A 20,642-nucleotide genomic window follows, 5' to 3' on the forward strand; every position below is an offset into this window, starting at 1 on the left:
TTTGCCCAAAACAAGATGATAGTTTTTGATACTTTTAATTTATAAGTCTATTTTATCGATTGTAAATATTGTTTTATTGAAAAAAATGATTTGAATAGAATTTTTATTGTTTTTCGTTTTTGATGTTATAATCTGAGATAGTAATAATGAGTTAACAGGAGGATCGACCTTTATTATATTTACATAATATCATTATATTTACATAAAGTCAAAAAAATTATCAAAAATAATATTTATAGTTGATTTCAAAATGATTTGACAAAAATTAATTTGTAAGTAATATTAGATAAATATTTTTTTTTTAGATTTTCATTATTTTTGTCGCTCATATAATTAATATTCGAACATTTAATGATTACAGATATGAAGAAGTTCACGTTCCTGCTCTAAAACCGAAACCATTTGCAGATAATGAAAAATTGCATCCAATTGAGCAATTGCCTAAGTATGTGCAACCTGCTTTTGATGGTTTCAAAACGCTGAATCGTATACAAAGTCGCTTATATCAGACGGCATTGGAGAGCGATGAGAATCTACTCCTGTGTGCTCCAACAGGAGCTGGTAAAACTAATGTAGCTCTGCTGTGCATGATGCGAGAAATTGGAAGACACATAAACGCTGATGGTACAATCAATGCAGATGAATTCAAAGTAATTTATGTTGCTCCAATGCGTTCGCTGGTACAAGAAATGGTCGGCAATTTCCGCAAGCGATTGTCAACATATAATCTGACTGTTTCCGAATTAACGGGTGATCATCAATTAACACGAGAACAAATTGCCGCTACTCAAGTAATAGTATGTACCCCGGAAAAGTGGGATATTATAACAAGAAAGGGTGGCGAAAAAACTTTCACATCATTAGTACGATTGATTATTATCGACGAGATTCATTTATTACATGACGAAAGAGGTCCTGTTCTGGAAGCACTGGTCGCAAGGACGATACGAAACATCGAAACTACTCAAGAAGATGTGCGTCTTGTTGGTTTATCGGCTACATTACCCAATTATCAAGACGTTGCAGCATTTTTGCGCATTAAACCGGAGACAGGACTATTCTATTTTGACAACAGTTTCCGGCCTGTAGCTTTAGAACAGCAGTATATCGGCGTTACGGAGAAGAAAGCATTGAAGCGTTTTCAAGTAATGAATGAGATCGTCTATGAAAAGACCATGGAACACGCTGGCAGGAATCAAGTACTGATATTTGTGCACTCACGTAAGGAAACCGGAAAAACAGCACGTGCTATTCGAGACATGTGCCTGGAGAAAGATACCTTAGGTCAATTTCTTAGGGAAGGTTCCGCGTCGATGGAGGTTTTGAGAACAGAAGCAGAGCAAGTAAAAAATCAAGAGCTTAAAGATTTGTTACCATATGGTTTTGCGATTCATCACGCTGGTATGACTCGTGTGGATCGCACGCTAGTGGAGGATCTCTTCGCTGATAGACACATACAAGTTCTCGTATCTACAGCGACTTTAGCTTGGGGTGTCAATTTGCCGGCTCATACAGTTATTATCAAGGGTACTCAGGTGTATAACCCGGAGAAAGGTAGATGGGTAGAGCTGGGCGCTTTAGACGTACTGCAAATGTTAGGACGAGCCGGTCGACCGCAGTACGATACTAAAGGCGAGGGTATCCTTATCACAAATCATAGCGAACTGCAGTATTATCTATCGCTTTTAAATCAGCAATTACCCATTGAATCCCAATTAATCAGTAAGATGTCCGATATGTTGAATGCGGAAGTAGTGCTAGGAACGATCCAGAATATCAGAGATGCGGTTACCTGGCTTGGTTATACTTATCTTTACATTAGAATGCTTCGTTGTCCCAATCTATACGGGATAAGTCATGACAAATTGAAACAAGATCCTTTATTAGAACTCCATAGAGCTGATCTAATTCATTCAGCTGCAGTCGGATTGGATCGTAGTGGTTTAATCAAATATGATCGTAAATCTGGTAATTTTCAGGCGACCGAATTGGGTAGAATAGCATCTCATTATTATTGCACTCACGAAACGATGTCTACGTATAATCAGTTGCTGAAGCGCACATTGAGCGAGATAGAATTGTTCCGGGTGTTTTCACTGTCGAGCGAGTTCAAAAATATAAATGTCAGGGAGGAAGAAAAACTAGAGTTGCAAAAGCTGATGGAAAGAGTACCAATACCGGTGAAAGAGAGCATTGAGGAACCAAGTGCGAAAGTGAATGTGCTATTGCAAGCATACATCTCGCAGTTGAAACTTGAAGGATTCGCTCTTATGTCTGATATGGTATTTGTGACACAATCCGCCTCACGTCTCATGAGAGCTATCTTTGAGATAGTTCTGTTCCGTGGATGGGCACAATTAGCAGACAAATGCCTATCTATCTGTAAGATGATCGATCGCAGGATGTGGCAATCAATGTCGCCACTCAGACAATTCCGTAAAATGCCGGAAGAAATAGTGAAGAAGATCGAGAAGAAGAATTTTCCATGGGAGAGGCTGTACGATCTGGGACCCAATGAGATTGGCGAATTGATCCGCGTGCCGAAACTAGGCAAAACCATTCACAAATACGTCCATCAATTTCCAAAGTTAGGTTTGTCCACGCATATCCAGCCAATTACGCGTTCCACTCTAAGAGTTGTGCTGACTATCACACCGGATTTCCAATGGGATGAGAAAGTTCACGGTATGTCGGAAGCGTTTTGGATCTTAGTCGAAGACGTGGATTCGGAGGTAATTTTGCATCACGAATATTTCTTATTGAAGGCCAAATACGCAGCTGATGAACATGTAATTAAGTTTTTTGTGCCAGTCTTTGAGCCTTTGCCGCCACAATACTTTTTGCGCGTTGTATCCGATCGGTGGATTGGGGCGGAGACACAATTGCCTGTAAGCTTTCGACATCTGATATTGCCTGAAAAAAATCTTCCGCCTACGGAATTGCTGGATTTGCAGGCGCTGCCAATAACAGCGTTGCGAAATACTAAATTCGAGAATATCTATTCTGCTTTTCCACAGTTCAATCCAATTCAGACGCAAGTGTTCAACGCGATTTATAATTCCGACGATAATGTATTTGTTGGAGCACCCACAGGTTCAGGAAAAACGACCATTGCGGAATTTGCAGTGCTAAGGTTATTGACGCAGAATCCGGAAGGACGGTGTGTATATATGGTTAGCAAAGAGGCTTTAGCTGAATTGGTTTATGCTGATTGGGCAGCAAAATTTGGTCAACAGTTGGGAAGAAAAGTTGTCTTACTAAGCGGCGAAACAGGAACGGATTTGAAGTTACTTGCCAAAGGACAGATTATTATCACCACGGCGGATAAATGGGACGTTTTATCACGTAGATGGAAGCAACGAAAAAATGTCCAAAACATCCAGTTGTTTATCGTGGATGAATTGCAATTGATTGGTGGTGAAGAAGGCCCTGTGCTAGAAGTTGCATGTTCGCGAGCACGTTACATCTCTTCGCAGCTTGACAAACCTACTAGAATAATAGCATTATCAGCTTCATTGGCTGATGCCAAAGACGCAGCACAGTGGTTGGGTGCACCGGCAGCTGCAACTTTCAATTTTCACCCTACTGTGCGACCGGTACCTTTGGAGTTGCACGTGCAAGGTATAAATGTCACTCATAATGCGTCAAGATTAGCTGCCATGGCAAAACCAGTATATAATGCAATTCTTCGACACGCTGCACATAAACCGGTGATCGTATTTGTACCCACTCGTCGACAAGCAAGATTAACAGCCATCGACTTGCTGACATTCACGGCAGCTGAAGGTCAACCCTCGAGATTCTTTCACGCGGAAGAAGCTGACATTAAACCATTTCTCGATCGAATGAGTGACAAAACACTGAAGGAAACTTTGTCGCAAGGTGTAGCTTATCTTCACGAGGGTTTATCGGCCGACGATCGTCATTTAGTTGAACAATTATTTGACAGTGGAGCAATCCAAGTTGCGGTCGCCACGAGGGATCTCTGTTGGGGTTTATCTATCAGCTCCCATCTTGTCGTAGTCATGGATACACAGTGCTATAATGGCAAGACACATGCCTATGAGGATTATCCGATCACAGACGTTCTGCAGATGGTAGCACGAGCTAATCGGCCGTTAGAAGATGAAGACGCCAAATGCGTACTGTTGTGTCAAAGCTCAAAAAAAGATTTTTTTAAGAAGTTTTTGAATGAACCATTACCGGTAGAGAGTCACTTGGATCGCCGGTTGCATGATCACTTCAATGCGGAGATTGTGACGAAGACGATCGAGAACAAACAAGATGCGGTCGATTACCTCACGTGGACTTTTCTGTATCGACGACTCACTCAAAATCCTAATTACTATGGCCTGCAAGGTGTCACACATCGGCACCTCTCAGATCATCTATCCGAGTTAGTCGAGAGCACGTTAACTGATTTAGAACAAGCCAAATGTGTCGCCGTGGAAGACGAAATGGATACTTTGCCTCTTAACCTCGGAATGATTGCTGCCTATTACTATATCAATTACGCTACTATCGAATTGTTCAGTCTATCTCTTAATAACAAGACGAAGATCAGAGGTTTGCTAGAAATTATTTCAGCGGCTGCTGAGTATGAGAGCGTTCCAGTGCGGCAAAGAGAAGAAAATTTACTGAGAAGTTTGGCTGCACGTTTACCGCATGCTCCACAGGCTGCTAGAATGGCTGATCCTCATGTGAAGGCGCAACTTCTTCTGCAAGCTCATTTATCGAGGATACAGTTAGGCCCAGAATTACAAAAGGATACTGAACTGGTGTTGAGTAAGGCCGTAAGACTGATACAAGCTTGCGTCGATGTCTTAAGCTCCTCTGGATGGTTAGCACCTGCTGTTGCCGCTATGGAACTTGCGCAGATGGTGACGCAAGCAATGTGGTCTAAAGATTCTTATTTGAAACAATTGCCGCACTTTACAGCAGAGACCATCAAGCGCTGCACCGACAAAGGCGTGGAAACTGTATTTGATGTCATGGAACTTGAAGATGACGATCGAAATCGGCTATTACAGTTAACGGATGCGCAGATGGCAGACGTGGCCAAATTTTGCAACCGATATCCTAATATTGAGATGTCATATGAAGTACAGGAGAAAGACAAATTGCACAGTGGTGGCACGGTAAATGTGATTGTACAACTGGAACGAGAAGACGAGGTAATCGGGCCGGTAGTCGCGCCGTTTTTTCCGCAAAAACGTGAGGAAGGTTGGTGGGTAGTGATTGGCGACCCGAAGAGCAACTCCTTGCTCTCTATCAAACGTCTAACATTACAACAGAAGGCAAAGATCAAGTTGGATTTTGTCGCTCCTGCACCTGGTCAGCATTCCTACACTTTGTACTTTATGAGTGATGCTTATCTTGGTTGCGATCAAGAATACAAGTTCATCATCAACGTCGGAGAATACGAATCGGATGCTAGTTCCGGTTCAGATTCTGATTGAAATCATTAAACTTAATATGTTCCATAATATATATTATTTTTTTGTACCATATGTAGGTATGTCAAAAGTATTATATATCACTCATACAATATATATCTCATAAAAATATATATATCACTCATATAATATTTTTTTTTTATTTGTTAACAGTAAATCGGAGTAATCTGTATTAGTAGTAATTATAATTTTTATTCTACAAATTCAATTTCAAATATTTTAATTGTCTTTCAATTGTCCTTATTCTAATAGCACATATGTGAAATAAAAAAATTGTACGTCTCATTTTTTGTTTTTCTATTTTTTGTGATCCAATGGTAAAAGGAGGAATGGCAAGAAAGAGGGGAGGGAGGAAAAGAAAATTATACAACGTTGTAATATATAATAAAGATTATTTAATTTATTGTTATTGATAATTTCTTTGATACGGTTACAAGTTCTCTTTGTTTTCGCAAATTTGTTTTTACAATGACCAACTGCGAATACCGCGCCCTTTTCCTTCTTTTGCGTTGCATAGTAGAATGAATCCCGAATGTAGGTAGATAAAATCCTTGAAAAGAAAATTGTCAAAGAAGTTTTCAACAAAACTGCATATATACACATCTCATACTTCTATTGAAAAGATCTGCACAACGTACAGTCGAAACATGTATTATATCAAAGTTTGAACTGACGCGATTCCTTCTGCAGCTGTCTGTAAATTAAATTCTAGAGCCTAAATAAAACATGACTAGCAAATCCCGTAGTTGTCGATTGGTATATTTTTTTTCTTCAAGTAGATAAATGTGTTTGTGTAATTTTGACACTATATGTTTTACTCTTATTAAAGTTTAATTTTTCATCTTAAAAAACGACAATTTCTGTAATTGTTTACATGACCAATATGTATTTCAGGATATTAAAGCGCAGATAAAAAAAAGTATCGACGTTTACGTTTAAGTAACGACAAACATTTAAACAGAATTTCTATTCTTGGTGAGGTAAACATAAAGCCACAAAAAATCGAATTTTAGTTTTTTTTTAGTTTTCTTGTTATTTCAAGATCAATCCTTATAAAGAAGCACTCTCCCCTTTTCCCCCGATTTTGATGAACTTTAAAGTTCCTCCTATTTGCCAACTCTGTGTTGACAGTGGAGACACAGAATCAGACGACGATCTGACGAAACCGGTAGCTATACATTTAAACACGAGCCATGTCCGTCTGCTCGCCTGCGGCGCGCCGAAAGTGAACAAAACAGCAAGCTCCTTCTCACACTAATCACTTGTTTCAAGCGACCGAAAATTTTTCAGTAATCCCGGCCGTTCAACAACATCAATAGACATCAATAAGGAGCTCTAAATAATATATAAGTTTTAATAAATTGTAGTAATAGTGTATCCCTCCCCTTAATTCTCAGAATAGTATAAATCATGTTAAAAAACGCAACAGTTTACGAGATATTTAATTGTTTACGATTTTTCATACGCGTTATATAGTAGAGTTTAGTAGAATAATTTAGTAAAAGTAAAATTTTATCGGAAAACAATTATATTAACCAGCATTTCTTTTCATGAAAATCTCGAAAGGCCATCAGAAAAGAAATGCATATGTTTGAGATTCGAAACTTGTGAAGAAAATATGCGAATAAAAATCGAATAGTTGTAAAAAGCGTTTTTCGCTAACGAAAGATATTGATTGTATGGAAAAAAATTCGATACAAAATGTAGGTATTTAAAATACTTATAAAATGAGACGTGGAGCATTAAAATCGATATATTAGTTCAGTAGAAAAAAATAAAAAACACCGAAAAAGGCATTTTCTTCATTCGCTCTCTATTTATTGAGATTTAAACACAAAGCTTTGAAATTCTCGTAAAATGTAGCCTTCGTAATGTAGCCTTCGTAACACAAACAAACCAATCTAGCCCTGAACAAGCTTGAAATGTTCATTAGTTTTTGCAAAAAGTCAATTGTTCACTAAAAACCTGTTTGCGGAAAATTTAATTTCTTCATCTTTGAGCAGTCGCACATCTACAGGGGTGAATTTTCTTCTTCAAGAATTGCACTGTCACGTATACTTAATAACAAAATGATTTTTTGCAATTAAACTATTAGGTGTACAACTTGCTTCCGCCGTTTTTTTCCGAAATTCGAGACTTTATTGTAAAAAACTTGTTATACATTTATGATTCAAAGTATTGTCCATCGCTGGCCACTACTTTCTCCCATCTTTCGGGTAGCGTACGAATCCCACGTCGAAAAAACTGATCATCTTTTGAGGCTATCCACGAATCGATCCAATTTTTTACTTCTTCATAAGACCGGAAGTGCTTGTCAGCCAGGCCGTGTGCCATTGATCGAAACAAGTGATAGTCAGAGGGAGCAACGTCTGGAGAATGGGTGGGGTAGGATCCCATTTCAACGTTTCCAAGTATGTCTTGACCATTTTCGCAACATGGGGTCGAGCATTGTCATGCTGCAAAACCACTTTATCGTGTCTCTCGTTGTATTGCGGCCGTTTGTCTTTCAATGCTCGGCTCAAACGCATCGATTGCGTTCGATACCGATCGCCTGTGATTGTTTCGGTTCAGTCGATTTTAACAGTTCATAATACACTACGCCGAGCTAGCCCCAAATACACAGCATGACCTTGGAGCCATGAATATTCGGTTTGGCCATCGACGTGGAAGCATGGCCGGAAACTCCCCATGATTTTCTGCGCTTGGTATTATCGTAATGAACTCATTTTTCGTCCCCAGTCACAATGCGATGCAGAAATCTCTTCCGTCTTTGCCTTTCAAGCAGCTGTTCACAAGCAAACAAACGCCGTTCAACATCTCTCAGCTTCAATTCGGCACCCAATTTCCTTACTTCTGAATCATTCCCATGGCTTTGAGGCGTTTTGAAATGGCTTGTTGAGTCACTCCTAATGATTGTGCCAATTCTTCTTGATTTTGACATGAATCTTGCTCAAGTAATGCCTCCAATTCTGCGAAAACCTCTCTTCCATCGCTATGCCGGTCTTCGACGTCAAAATCACCGTTCTTGAAGCATTGAAACCATTCACGACACGTTCTTTCACTAACAGCGGCCTCACCATAAGTATTTGAGAACATTCGATGAGCCTCAGCCGCAGATTTCTTCATATTGAAGCAAAAAATTAAAACCTCCCGCAAATGACGAGAATTTGGCTCGTAAACTGACATTTTCAATCGAGAATAACTTTATGATGCAGACACAAATCGACTAATGTTTCTATGGGGTTATGTTGACAGATGCCCAAGTTTATTGTATGATGTCTATGATCTATTTATTTCGACCACCACTTACCGCTAAAGCCATCTATCTAGGAAAACGGCGAAAGCAAAGTTGTATAACTAATATATATTATGTAATTATGGTTGCTCCTTAAGAAACAACCTTTAAATATTCAATGTACTGTTCAGAAACATAAACATTATCACAAGAAAAAGCCTCGCTCTATCATATAGAATAGTACAAAATTATAACGATGTCTTTACAGCTCGAAATCTCGAGTTATATATAATTATGCTTAATTTATATTGGGCATTTTTAACGAAATAAACAATTGAACGAAATAAAAGTTGTAAGACGCGTAAATTACTGATGTTAGATAAATATTTGTTAGATAAATATTGTTAGATAAATATTTGTAAGTTTCACGTAAGTTTTACGTGTGCTGATATGATAATTATTGCGAAATATCTAAATCAAGATTTTTATTATAAATTTAAAAATAAAATATTTTTTAATAAAAAAGAGACAAAGAAAATAAACCTAATTTTTTCTATCTTTTTTTCTTTGTATTGAAAAGGGACTGAAGAGAGATAAGCGATTTTGTCTCGCTAAATAAAATTTAATTCTACAAAACATTCAAACATTTCAATAATATCCGTAACTTTATGAAACTTTGATAAAATATACAGTTTCGTTTAGTTTTTAATCGTTTTAAAAAATATGATAAAATTATTATCTCATCGTGTGTCCCTGAGTCAAGTAAAAAATGACATTTTTTATATGTCTTATGTTAAAAATGCCCAATATAAATTAAACATAATTATATATAAATCGAGATTTCGAGCCGTAAAGATATCGTTATAATTTTTGCAATAATGAAGCGGATTTTTTAAACTATAAATATCGAAGCCGAAATCGTTGCCGTTTGGATTTTCGGCGAGAGTGTACAGGCAATAGTAAAAATAGTGTTAAATAATAAAATATTGCGCGATCTGGGAAACAGTCACATTATGTATCGAGTGTTCGATTTTTATTTTTCCACACATACGCACACAAACACACAGACACATACACATGACGATATTCCTTATTAAAAATTAATAGGAACATACAATTATTTTTTCCCCGTTAAAAACACATGAATAGTTCAGGATTTTATAGTAGAAAAGATAGAAATCTTGTAAAATATTCTTTGACTAATTTTGGAAGGATTTCATCTCGATAGAAACTTGATTTGAGATATACGTATATATCAAGATATTCAAGAGATATACTCTGAGATTCTACCTATAAAAAAATATGTTGCGTTTGAATAGAGAGTTTGAATAAAGAAAATGTTAGTTTTTTTCTAGCTTTAATATAGTCTTGATATTCAACGAGGAATATTGCTGAACCGCGCGTACCGAACACTCCATACAATCGTGTATAACTGTGTACAACAGGTTTTCGGTATTAGCTGCAATAAGAATAATCATAATTCGTAACCACGCAAGTCACATGCGTCTTATATATATATAATTATATATATAATTCATACAATTTAACGAGAGAAAATATAATACAAAAAGGCACCTGGAAAAGCAGGCTAATTCGCGTAAATATACATTGTCAAGTCAAAATCTTGAGGCTTCTATGAAGACACTTGTGTTACATCTTTAGGCACATTTCGATATATACTTTCATGCTGCCTGTCATTGTACACAAAACGGATCACAAAGTTCGAATTATGTTTTCGTATCGTAAAATTAAATACACGAAATTCAAGAATCACCGACTGCTGAATATTTTCATAAGTAATAGTTTCAAAGACTCTTTCAAATAATGTATAAAAGACATTTAAATAGTTTGCTCAGCCAAATTTTTTCTAAATATTTTTTAAATGCATCCTTTTGGTCTTTAAGATTATGATTATTCGATACTCATAAAAAAAATTAATATATTTTGATCACTGAAACTTTTTATAAATGTTTTCTAATCTCACTATCGAGACGTTTACAATTTTTTTCCTGATTCTTTTGAAAACTTTCAAATATTTTTAAGATATAAAATTTTTCAAGTGATCAGAATATCATAATTATTCAGTTATCTGTCACAGCATCTTTTAGATTTGAACTTATTGGGGTTCGCGCGCTTCGATCAATTTATGGAATTAAATAACAAGAAGTCTTATTGTTTCACTTTTTTATGAATGACCGCATCTTGTCCATGAAGTTTCATTTGCGTTTAGGTTCCGCGCCCGCTGGTAACGATAACAGTGAATCCGGTCCCTTTGCGCGATGTCTACCGTATTCGCTTGACGAAATGCTCCCGTCAGAATCTAATCCTGCACAGCTTCTTGATGCCTTAAGCAGCATCATCGATTTGTTGTCGTTGTCATAATCATCATTTTCGTTGTCACTCTTGTTTTCAATCACTCTTCAATCTTTCCTGCATTATCTTCTTGATCCTCTGTTCTTCAATTGGATGCTCCTGTTCTGCACATTGTTTGCTGGAACCTGTCAAGAGCTGTCATTCTTGTTCAAAGATATTCGCTTGTCCTCCGTTTCGGATTTGAACTCATTGGACACTTTCGATTTTATCCTGCAATTTGGTCTGAGTTCATCCTTGGATGCAATAGCCTCAATATTAGATTTTTTCTGGTTTTCTTCTGAAGCAGGTACAATTTTATTTTCTTCCGAACTCATCAAAGAATATTCTCGATCTTTCTCGTACTGCCTTTTGTTCTGCTCTTCACTGTTCTTCGCATCTTCATCCAACAAACCGTCCAGACTGCGATCTTGGCCTACGAAGTAGTGATCATTGGACGATCGTGGAAGAGACTTCTCTTGATCTTGTTGATCCAGCATCTCCAGCGAACGAGATCGCGTTGATGGTAAGGATGGCTGCCGCGGTGGCCTGCGAGGTACTGCCTGGTTGTTGCTGGCACCCACCGGATGCGTGTACATAAACTTGAAGCGCAGCGACGTGGCAGGCCCATCAACCAACGGGATGGACTCGATGACTTTCTAAGTCTACAACACGAAAATAGAACTTATTGCAAAATCATGACTCAGCGAGAAATGCGTTTCTCGTTTGCTTTCTTCGGTATTAGATAATACAAGGATATTCATAGTCTCATTTCTTTTAGATATCTTTCATATATCTTCAATCAAAATATTAAAAATAACTTTTAGAAAAAAATAAATATTAATTTCGAATTTTTATTGATTCGTTATAGAATCTACTCTAAGTATATATATCGTATCATTCGAGAAACTAATATTTTCATTTTATATTCCTACAATTCTAATATTGTGAATTTATCTCAAATTTTCTTATATCGAACATCGAAGAATTATCAGATTGTATCATGCAAAATTATATCGTGCAGTTTCACTATTTAGATCAATAAATATAAAATCAATAAATAAAATAAATAATATAAATACTATGTATGTAAACATTGACATTTACGTGTGAAAAATTAAAATTATTGCATTTAGTATATATATTTAGTTTTAGGTGTACAACTTTGCTTCCGCCGTTTTCCTAGATAGATAGCTTTAGCGGTAAGTGGTGGTCGAAATAAATAGATCATAGACGTCATACAATATACTTGGGCATCTGTCAACATAACCCCATAGAAACATTAGTCGATTTGTGTCATCATAAAGTTATTCTCGATTGAAAATGTCAATTTACAAGCCAAATTCTCGTCATTTGCGGGAGGTTTTAATTTTTTGCTTCAATATGAAGAAATCTGCGGCTGAGGCTCATCGAATGCTCTCAAATACTTATGGTGAGGCCGCTATTAGTGAAAGAACGTGTCGTGAGTGGTTTCAACGCTTCAAGAACGGTGATTTTAACGTCCAAGGTCATGCTCTGTATTTGGTGGGACCAGCTCGGCGTAGTGTATTATGAACTGTTAAAACCGACTGAACCGAAACAATCACAGGCGATCGGTATCGAACGCAATTGATGAGTTTGAGCCGAACATTGAAAGACAAACGGCCGCAATACAACGAGAGACACGATAAAGTGATTTTGCAGCATGACACTGCTCGACCCCATGTTGCGAAGTGGTCAAGACATACTTGGAAACGTTGAAATGGGATCCTACCCCACCCATTCTCCAGACGTTGCTCCCTCTGACTATCACTTGTTTCGATCAATGGCACACGGCCTGGCTGACCAGCATTTCCGGTCTTATGAAGAAGTAAAAAATTGGATCGATTCGTGGATAGCCTCAAAAGATGACCAGTTTTTTCGAGGGATTCGTACACTACCCGAAAGATGGGAGAAAGTAATGGCCAGCGATGGACAATACTTTGAATCATAAATGTATAACCAGTTTTTTAGCCTCGACAATAAAGCCTCGAATTTCGGAAAAAAAACGGCGGAAGCAAAGTTGTACACCTAGTATATATATTTTTTAAATTTTTAAAAAATCAATTATAGTATTAACAAAATTTGTTATTAAGATTAAAAATTAAACATAAAATCTTTATGTAATTTTGATTAACTTTTAGCAACGAGTATTATCTATTAGTTAAGAGATATTTAATTAAAGGATAATTTTTTTTATTCTACATATAGACTATAATAAACATGACATTCAAGTAGACAAAAATTTATCTAAATTCACCTTAAATTATACGTCTACATCACAGACACATATATCTACGTGTAACATGGAAAAAGTGCAACGATATCAAAGATACCAGGGATTGATTTAGCACAAGGATTTAGCAAAAGCGATAGGATAGTGATATATTTTGCCACCGTTTAAACATTGATAAAGAATTTGTATCGCTGACTGACGTAATCGTGATTGTCATAGAGCGATTCACAATCTTGGCTGCATGAAAACAAAAATTAACATTGCGTTAGAAGAACTCGCTTCAAAATCGCATCGTAAATCGATTCATTAGCGGCCAGTGTAACAAATTTGCTAATTTTTAGTAATTCGGATCATTAAAAATATTTATTATTATCTGAAATCGCTTAGCTCTCTTTTGAATATTTTTAAAAAATTTGAACTTTTTATTAAAAGATTTTCGGTCTATTACGATAAATCTAGTTTGTTATTTATTATTATAAATTTTCCTTGTGCAATTATTTTTAATAAAATTATTCCAAATTATTGATAAACTCTTTTTATTCATAATAATTGATTTAACATCAGATTATCAATATGTAGGTCAAGACTGAGTTCTTGGTATCGAGATGTTAATAGATTCTGCAAATTTTAGATTTTTTTTCCTGAACATTGACGAATCGATTCGCTCAACTCAACGTTAGGGTTATATGTTAAATTACCAGAGATAATTACCTCGATATGGCTGTGGGCGAGCCATCTAGTCACTCTCGCCCGCCCGTGGAATCTTTGTCATTGCCCTTGCTTTCGTTGCTGTGCATTTGCTGATAGTTCGGCGGCTGTCGCATATTCGCGTTAGCTGGTGTGCTCGATTGGGTCACGTCCTTGGGAGCCATGCTGCATGGAATTCCACTAGACAGATCATAGGTATCTCACCTCGCATAAATCTGCATAATGATGAAAAGCAACCATTAAAAAGTTATCTTAAGTATTTATCATATATCTTTATATGTATATATTTGTATTATATTATTTTGTCAAAGTAAACTAATTAAATAATTAATGAAATTATTATAACAATTATTTTGTGGTACAGTAAACATGATTGTATTTAAAATTATATTTAAAATAAAATTATTAATCTTAGAAAGCGACTGATAAATATTTCAGCTATAATTTGTTTTAGAGAATAGAAATTGTGAGAATAGAAATTTTCTTTATTCTGATCAAAGTCATTTTCTCTTAACAAAAAAAAAAGAAATGTAAAAAAGAAATTAATTACTTTATCTTTCTAATTTGTCTACGCAGGCGTCTTGATATCTTGAAGTCATGAATCCAACGAACACCGCGCGCATGTAAGTTCTTCAATAAGTTCTTCAGGTTCCGGCCACTGAAAATTGTCAATGAGCGGGATGTTGCATTGTGATTGCAGCGCGGCAACAATTTCCTATAAGATAATAAAAAATAAATTGGTACTATACTTCGCAAAATAATAATTAAATATTCTCAATTTTAGAGTATTTTCATTTGCTGAGAAAAAAGATAATTAGTAAAGGTATTTTTTATTTTCTCTTCTTTAATTTTAAATTTTCTAAAAAATGAATTGAGTTAATTGAGAATTTATTCGTTTCTTTTTTGCGACTTCAAAATTGATAAAAGCAATGAAAAAAGCAAGCATACATTTTAAATAATTTAATAGTGTATAATTAACCCTTAGTACACACAACTTTGGCAGTCCGTATCTACCACCACCAGGATATTTGTAATTCGTTTTCTTTTGCTTGTTTCTCGGATTGTGATGCATCGATTTTAACAAATTTTTTTAATCTATCGTTTGAAGACTGAAAAAAAAAGAATTTTTGAATTAGAAAGTCTAAAATGTCGTAGCACAAAAGATATTTTGCAATAAGTGAAAAGGGATCGGAAGAAAACGTGAACTATGAAAATCGGGTGAGGTTACGCTAACTCCACTGTGTGTACTGAGGGTTAAAGAAAACTGTAAAAATATCTCAATATTTTTCTAACAAAAAAAAATACGATGAAAGACTCACCCTATGTACCCTTGCACTCACTGTATCACCTCTCCAAAGCCTGGGGTGTAAGTAAGAGGAGGAAGTGTTTGGCCTGCCTGACGATGCTCTGTAGCAAGTTGTTGTCAAACTTGCCGACCTCAAGCCTCTCGATGTCGATGAAAACCGTAAAGCCCCAGCTGTAGATGTACCTTCAACAGACTCGCCAGTTGCGAGCCGTTCGATCTACAATAACTAATGAAGACATCAAGGGACATGTCAGGCGATTTGTACTCGCATGAGCTTGTGCTGCATATTTTTGATGGCGTCAAGTATCCTGAGCCGTTGAATACTATTAGTGATGCTACTCCGCCAGTAATTGATCCTCCGAGAGATCTCGTATCGAATCTTTGTCTACCCCGGCGTTCAGCACGCTATACATGTAGATAGAGAACTCCTGGCCGATTGACTACAAGAAGTTATTCAAGTTACCAATGTCGCGACTACTGTAATCAGCCATTTTCTTTAGGTTCTGCAGCTCGCGAGCGAATCTGCGACGCATGATATCGTTGATCAGACCGATATCCTCGCACAGATTCTCCTCCGTGAACTGCAGCAGTAAGTCGCCATCCACTCGGCTTTCCACAAAGTTCGGGGCTACCTCGGCGAAACCGATCTACTTCACCCATTCTCGGACATCCTTAGTAGACCATAAAAGCTTGCTGGCTGAATTTATGCGGAATTTCTTCGCCGATTAATCTTAAAGCTTGTGCTGCGTATTTAGACGCAATCGCATTCGGATAACTGGCTACTTTCTTCAACGGCTCGATCGCGCCGATCGTTCGGAAGATATCAGTATTGCCTTGTTGCTTCTTGATTCCTGCTTCCAGAAGTGGAAAGTTGCCAGATTGCGAGCCTCCTCTCACTTAGAGCTCAGAACCGGCACAAGCTTTTCCAGCCAGTTCTTACTCTGATCATGTGCGCTAAGTTCGATTTAGCGAATTCGTAGGGATTGTGCGACGTGACGAAAGGTTCGACGAGATCAAGGGTGCCGGACTTGAGGACGGTCGCCTCGATCTCTTTGTTGGCGACTAACACGGCGATCGACAGACAAGCGTAATACTTGATGTTGTCATCGTTGTGAAAAGCAAATGGGAACAATCATATTGGCACCTTCCGCTTGATCATCGCTTCTTGGTTCTCAGCTCTATCGCGACAGCGATAGGTTCGCTAACGCACCTGCACAATAACATAGAGTCTCCAAGTCATTTTTTCGACACTTAAATAGCATAGCGTCCAAACCACCAAGCCTGATGACGTCGCTGCAGGTGCCCTCGCTGCTTGAACAAATGCTCGAGTATCCCGATACCGACGCGCGTGATCCACCGAATTGGCGTTCTTCGTGCATACACATGCGACATTCACCACCTTCTCCAAGCCGTTTTCCACCACATGAGCGCCTCCGTAGTCAAGCATTGCTCCAATAACCTGGCCGATGAGAACTGCAATTCGTGATCATTCGCTACGCAATTTGACATGAGATCAAGACCGCCGCGCGTCCTTAGAATGTTGCACATAATCCAACTCATGGCCATGTGTAGGCACTGCCTAAGCCTTCCGGATGATCTCATTCAACAGTTGTGGCGCTTTGCTGCCGCTGCTACTGCTCTTGCACTGTCGGCGCTCAACTTTAACTGCTCCACGAAGCTGTCGAGCAGGCTGCAATACTTGACGATGGCACAATCCGCGTCTTGCGGATTTGACTTGGAACAAAATAGATCCAAATCATCCAACAGTAAGGACAAAAGCTCATCCTCAGCAGTCGGTAGTCGCATGCCGTTTATCAGTTGATTAACCGCACTCACAGTGCACTGATCATAGATTTGAATGAACTTACGCCCGACTTGAACGCAATCGTGATGCTCGATTGTGAGCTCGAAGCCATGTGCTTCTCGTGGTTGAAAATGCCGGTCGAGGTGACTGTCGCTGCTGTTACGCTGCATCGTTTTCTGCACAGTACGAAAACATTATCCGTTCATCAGTTTTGAAATTTTGAGAAAGTTCATCAAGGATATTGTTAAAGAGAAAAAAACTTGAGAATACCGAGTTTGACAAGCATTAGGAACTCGGATTGCCAATGAATGAGAAATAGATGAACTTCAAATGCTTTAAAGGATGTTTTTCTGATTGATCTTACGATCATTAGGAATTTAATGTAAAATAGATAAAAAAATGGAGAAGGTTATCGAAAACATTGGTTTCTCATTCATCGTTATTAAAAAAAATATTAGAAATCAGATTTATAAGTACATGTTTATTCTTAAAAATACAGAAAGATATTTGCTTAATTAAGTTTTCAGCGCAAGCAAGAATTTTTATATTTTTAAATTAAAATAAATCTATAACAATGTTTTTTTATTTCAAAATAAATTTTTACTAAATAAAATTATGTTATTATTTTCTTCAGTTTATAAATTTATTATAAATTTTACACTTTGTTTACCATTCGTGAGGCTGCACTTCCTTAGCATCATCTTGAACGATTTGATGAGTATGATTTCGATGTTTTACACTTCTCGAATCATGCAAGTCCACTTTTCGATTGGGGTCTAACTGTGAGCTCGTCGGCGTTTAAATCGCTCGTTGCATCGCTTCTACGTTAAACAGCGATGCAATCTCAAGTCCCAAAAAGCAGCGCAGCCGCCGGCCGCGGTTTTTTAACATTAAGAATGGCGATTTACGATTTCGACTATCGGTTCGCGGACATTTTAACGCGCGTTCCTTGGTGAACCGCCAGAAGCGCAAATATAAACCGGGAAAATTATACGCTCCGCGTTTTTTCACAAAGCGATGCACCACGACTATTTCATCAAGATATTCGATTATCCGAAGAGAGTTTTATAGTTTTCCATATTCTTCCTAACAAAGTTTTCATAAAAAAATAAATTCTATTTAAAATAATTTCGATTTAGCGTTTAGAGGCCATATTCGAGCCGAAAGTGGCCGGATTTACCGTTTAGGGGCCATATTCGGAATTGATGAAGAATAGCAAAAACTTAACATTCTCCTTTTTGAGATACTCTGTTATTATCTTACATAGATAAGAAATAAAGTGTTATAAAGAACAGGTATATTATACATTTATCTCTATATATATTAGGTGTAGTAAAAAGAAATCCATTATTTTTTCATTCAATTTCATGCAAAAATAATAATGGATTTCTTTTTACTACACCTAATACATCTATTAATACATTATCTATTTTTCTACTTAACACGAGATATTATTAAATACTTCCTTTTTAGGTTTCTATATCAATGTCAGATATTTATATACATCATATCCACATTTTACATTAATATATTATAAAACCATTAGTACATTATAAAAATGGATAATAAATACGATATATGATCATAGCAACATAAAAATATATTATACATGCAATAAAAAAGAATACAATTTTGTTAAAGACTCATGTCGTTAGTCTCATTGGAGAAGGCAGAATCGCTGGATGGTCTAGGAGGCATGGTAGAGTAAGGCCGTCCTATCTTTGACGGTGGTCTTAGTCCTGATGGTTTTGACTCCGCCGTGCTCTATATATTCACTATGTTACACTGCACTGCAACAAAAATATTATGCATTGTAGTAAAAAATGATACATTTAGTAAAAAATGATACATTTAAAAAATCCTGAAAAATAAGAAATTAATTTGATTAATTTCTTTTGATTAATTAATTCTATTTGAAATTCTATTTGAATTAATTCTATTTGAATTAATTCTATTTGAAAAATAGAGCTATGAACGAAAAAAGAGATGGCATTAGCAATATATAGGATGTAAATTAATTATTTTTTTACTAGTATTTTATTCGGCATATTCTTATAATTAACTACATTTTGAAGTAAAAAATACTACAGTCTTTAAGTTAGAGTGAAATCGAACTTAGATAAACTTTGACAAGGAAAATTTGAAGCATTGATTATGGCTATTTTCTTTTTAAGAAACAAAATATTCTATTTTTTTTATTCATTGAATGGAGAAAGATAGAACAATGTTTATGTCGACTGTATCTTCTAAAAGATAAACAGCCTAAATGCCTGAGTTTTGCGAAGTAAATCAATTCAAAAATTTATGATTTTTCAAACTAAGATCGTGTCGTCGCCAATTTCTCACGTTCCCTTGGACAAAATTGCGCGAGCGATCGCGAGTACTCACGAGTACATGCTATAATATATGTATTCGCGAATATACGCGAGTATCAATACTATCAGATCGACGAGTGACAACACCTACCTTACCGCGTACCTTCTTCAACAGGTTCAACGAGTTCGTATCCGTGCACAAAACGCAAAATATGAAAATCGCAGAGGTGCGTTCTTTTCTTCACTGGTATACTGGAACTTTCGTTGGATTATTCTAAAACCATATATTTTGCAACGTTATAAACGGTTGATCTCGGGTATCCAAAGAACCGAATATTCACTGAGCGCTCAGTCTTTGATGATCGCGATTATATTCCGCACTTGGTTTCAACATCGCGGCTATTTTGAGAATATGACTATTTATTAGAAGCATCAAGCTTTCTCAGATGCCAACAACAATCTCTGGCGAAGACGTAATATAGCGAAAAATTTAAATTGAAATTTGTGCGGATTTTAGTAACGCACCCTGTATACACATATATGATTGTACAACTTAATGGTTTTTAGTGTATATTTCTTGTTACATTTATTACTTATTTATTTCTATTACTTGCTTCTTAGTATATTTTTCTTATTACAATATATATTATTGATTACTTATTTCTATACATCTTTACATTATATTTATATTTTTTAACAGAAACAATAATTATACTCTGTATATATTACCAGAGGAATACATTGTTACCGACACCAACATTTTAATTACAATATTTACTACATACTAAGCGAAATTATTGACAACGTTAATACTACGATTGAGAGCGAAGTATAATTTTTATATATTTTTTCTTCGTAATAATCGTTTCACCGTTATTTTGATTAACATTGATAATGATCCAATAGAAATCGAAATATTTGTTTTTGTTTTGTTTGTTTATTGCCAGCAAATTAAAGTTTTATATTTTTAAATGACATGCTTATTTACTACCGTTTTCCATTTTTATTTTATACCGAGTAACCTTAAACTTGTAGCCTTTTCCTTTTCATTTTTTAATTTTATTGAGTCTTATTATAGTCTAAGTATTTATTATTATAATGATATGCGTATCATTAAAAGAGGAAGCATAGAAATTTTTAATGGGAAATAGAGAGCTCCTCTTTTTGTTTTATACACACACACACACACACACACACACACACACACACACACAC

At 36.4% G+C, this 20,642-nt stretch overlaps 1 protein-coding gene and 1 pseudogene across 1 annotated transcript in view; one reads left to right on the forward strand and one right to left on the reverse strand.

Moving 5' to 3' along the window:
* Positions 1-5,741, forward strand: part of LOC108686426 (putative U5 small nuclear ribonucleoprotein 200 kDa helicase) — a 54,272-nt gene extending 48,531 nt beyond the window's left edge. The window contains exon 6 of the mRNA XM_018191737.1: positions 362-5,741. Coding sequence (XP_018047226.1) covers positions 362-5,459 — 5,098 coding nt within the window. The 3' untranslated portion in view covers positions 5,460-5,741. The remainder of the gene's footprint in view (positions 1-361) is intronic.
* Positions 5,742-10,182: 4,441 nt separating this feature from the next.
* On the reverse strand, positions 10,183-19,821 carry LOC108686410 (annotated as a pseudogene).
* Positions 19,822-20,642: the final 821 nt, after the last annotated feature.

This window comes from Atta colombica, unplaced genomic scaffold (genome assembly GCF_001594045.1).
Source record: "Atta colombica isolate Treedump-2 unplaced genomic scaffold, Acol1.0 scaffold18, whole genome shotgun sequence".
NCBI lineage: Eukaryota > Metazoa > Arthropoda > Insecta > Hymenoptera > Formicidae > Atta > Atta colombica.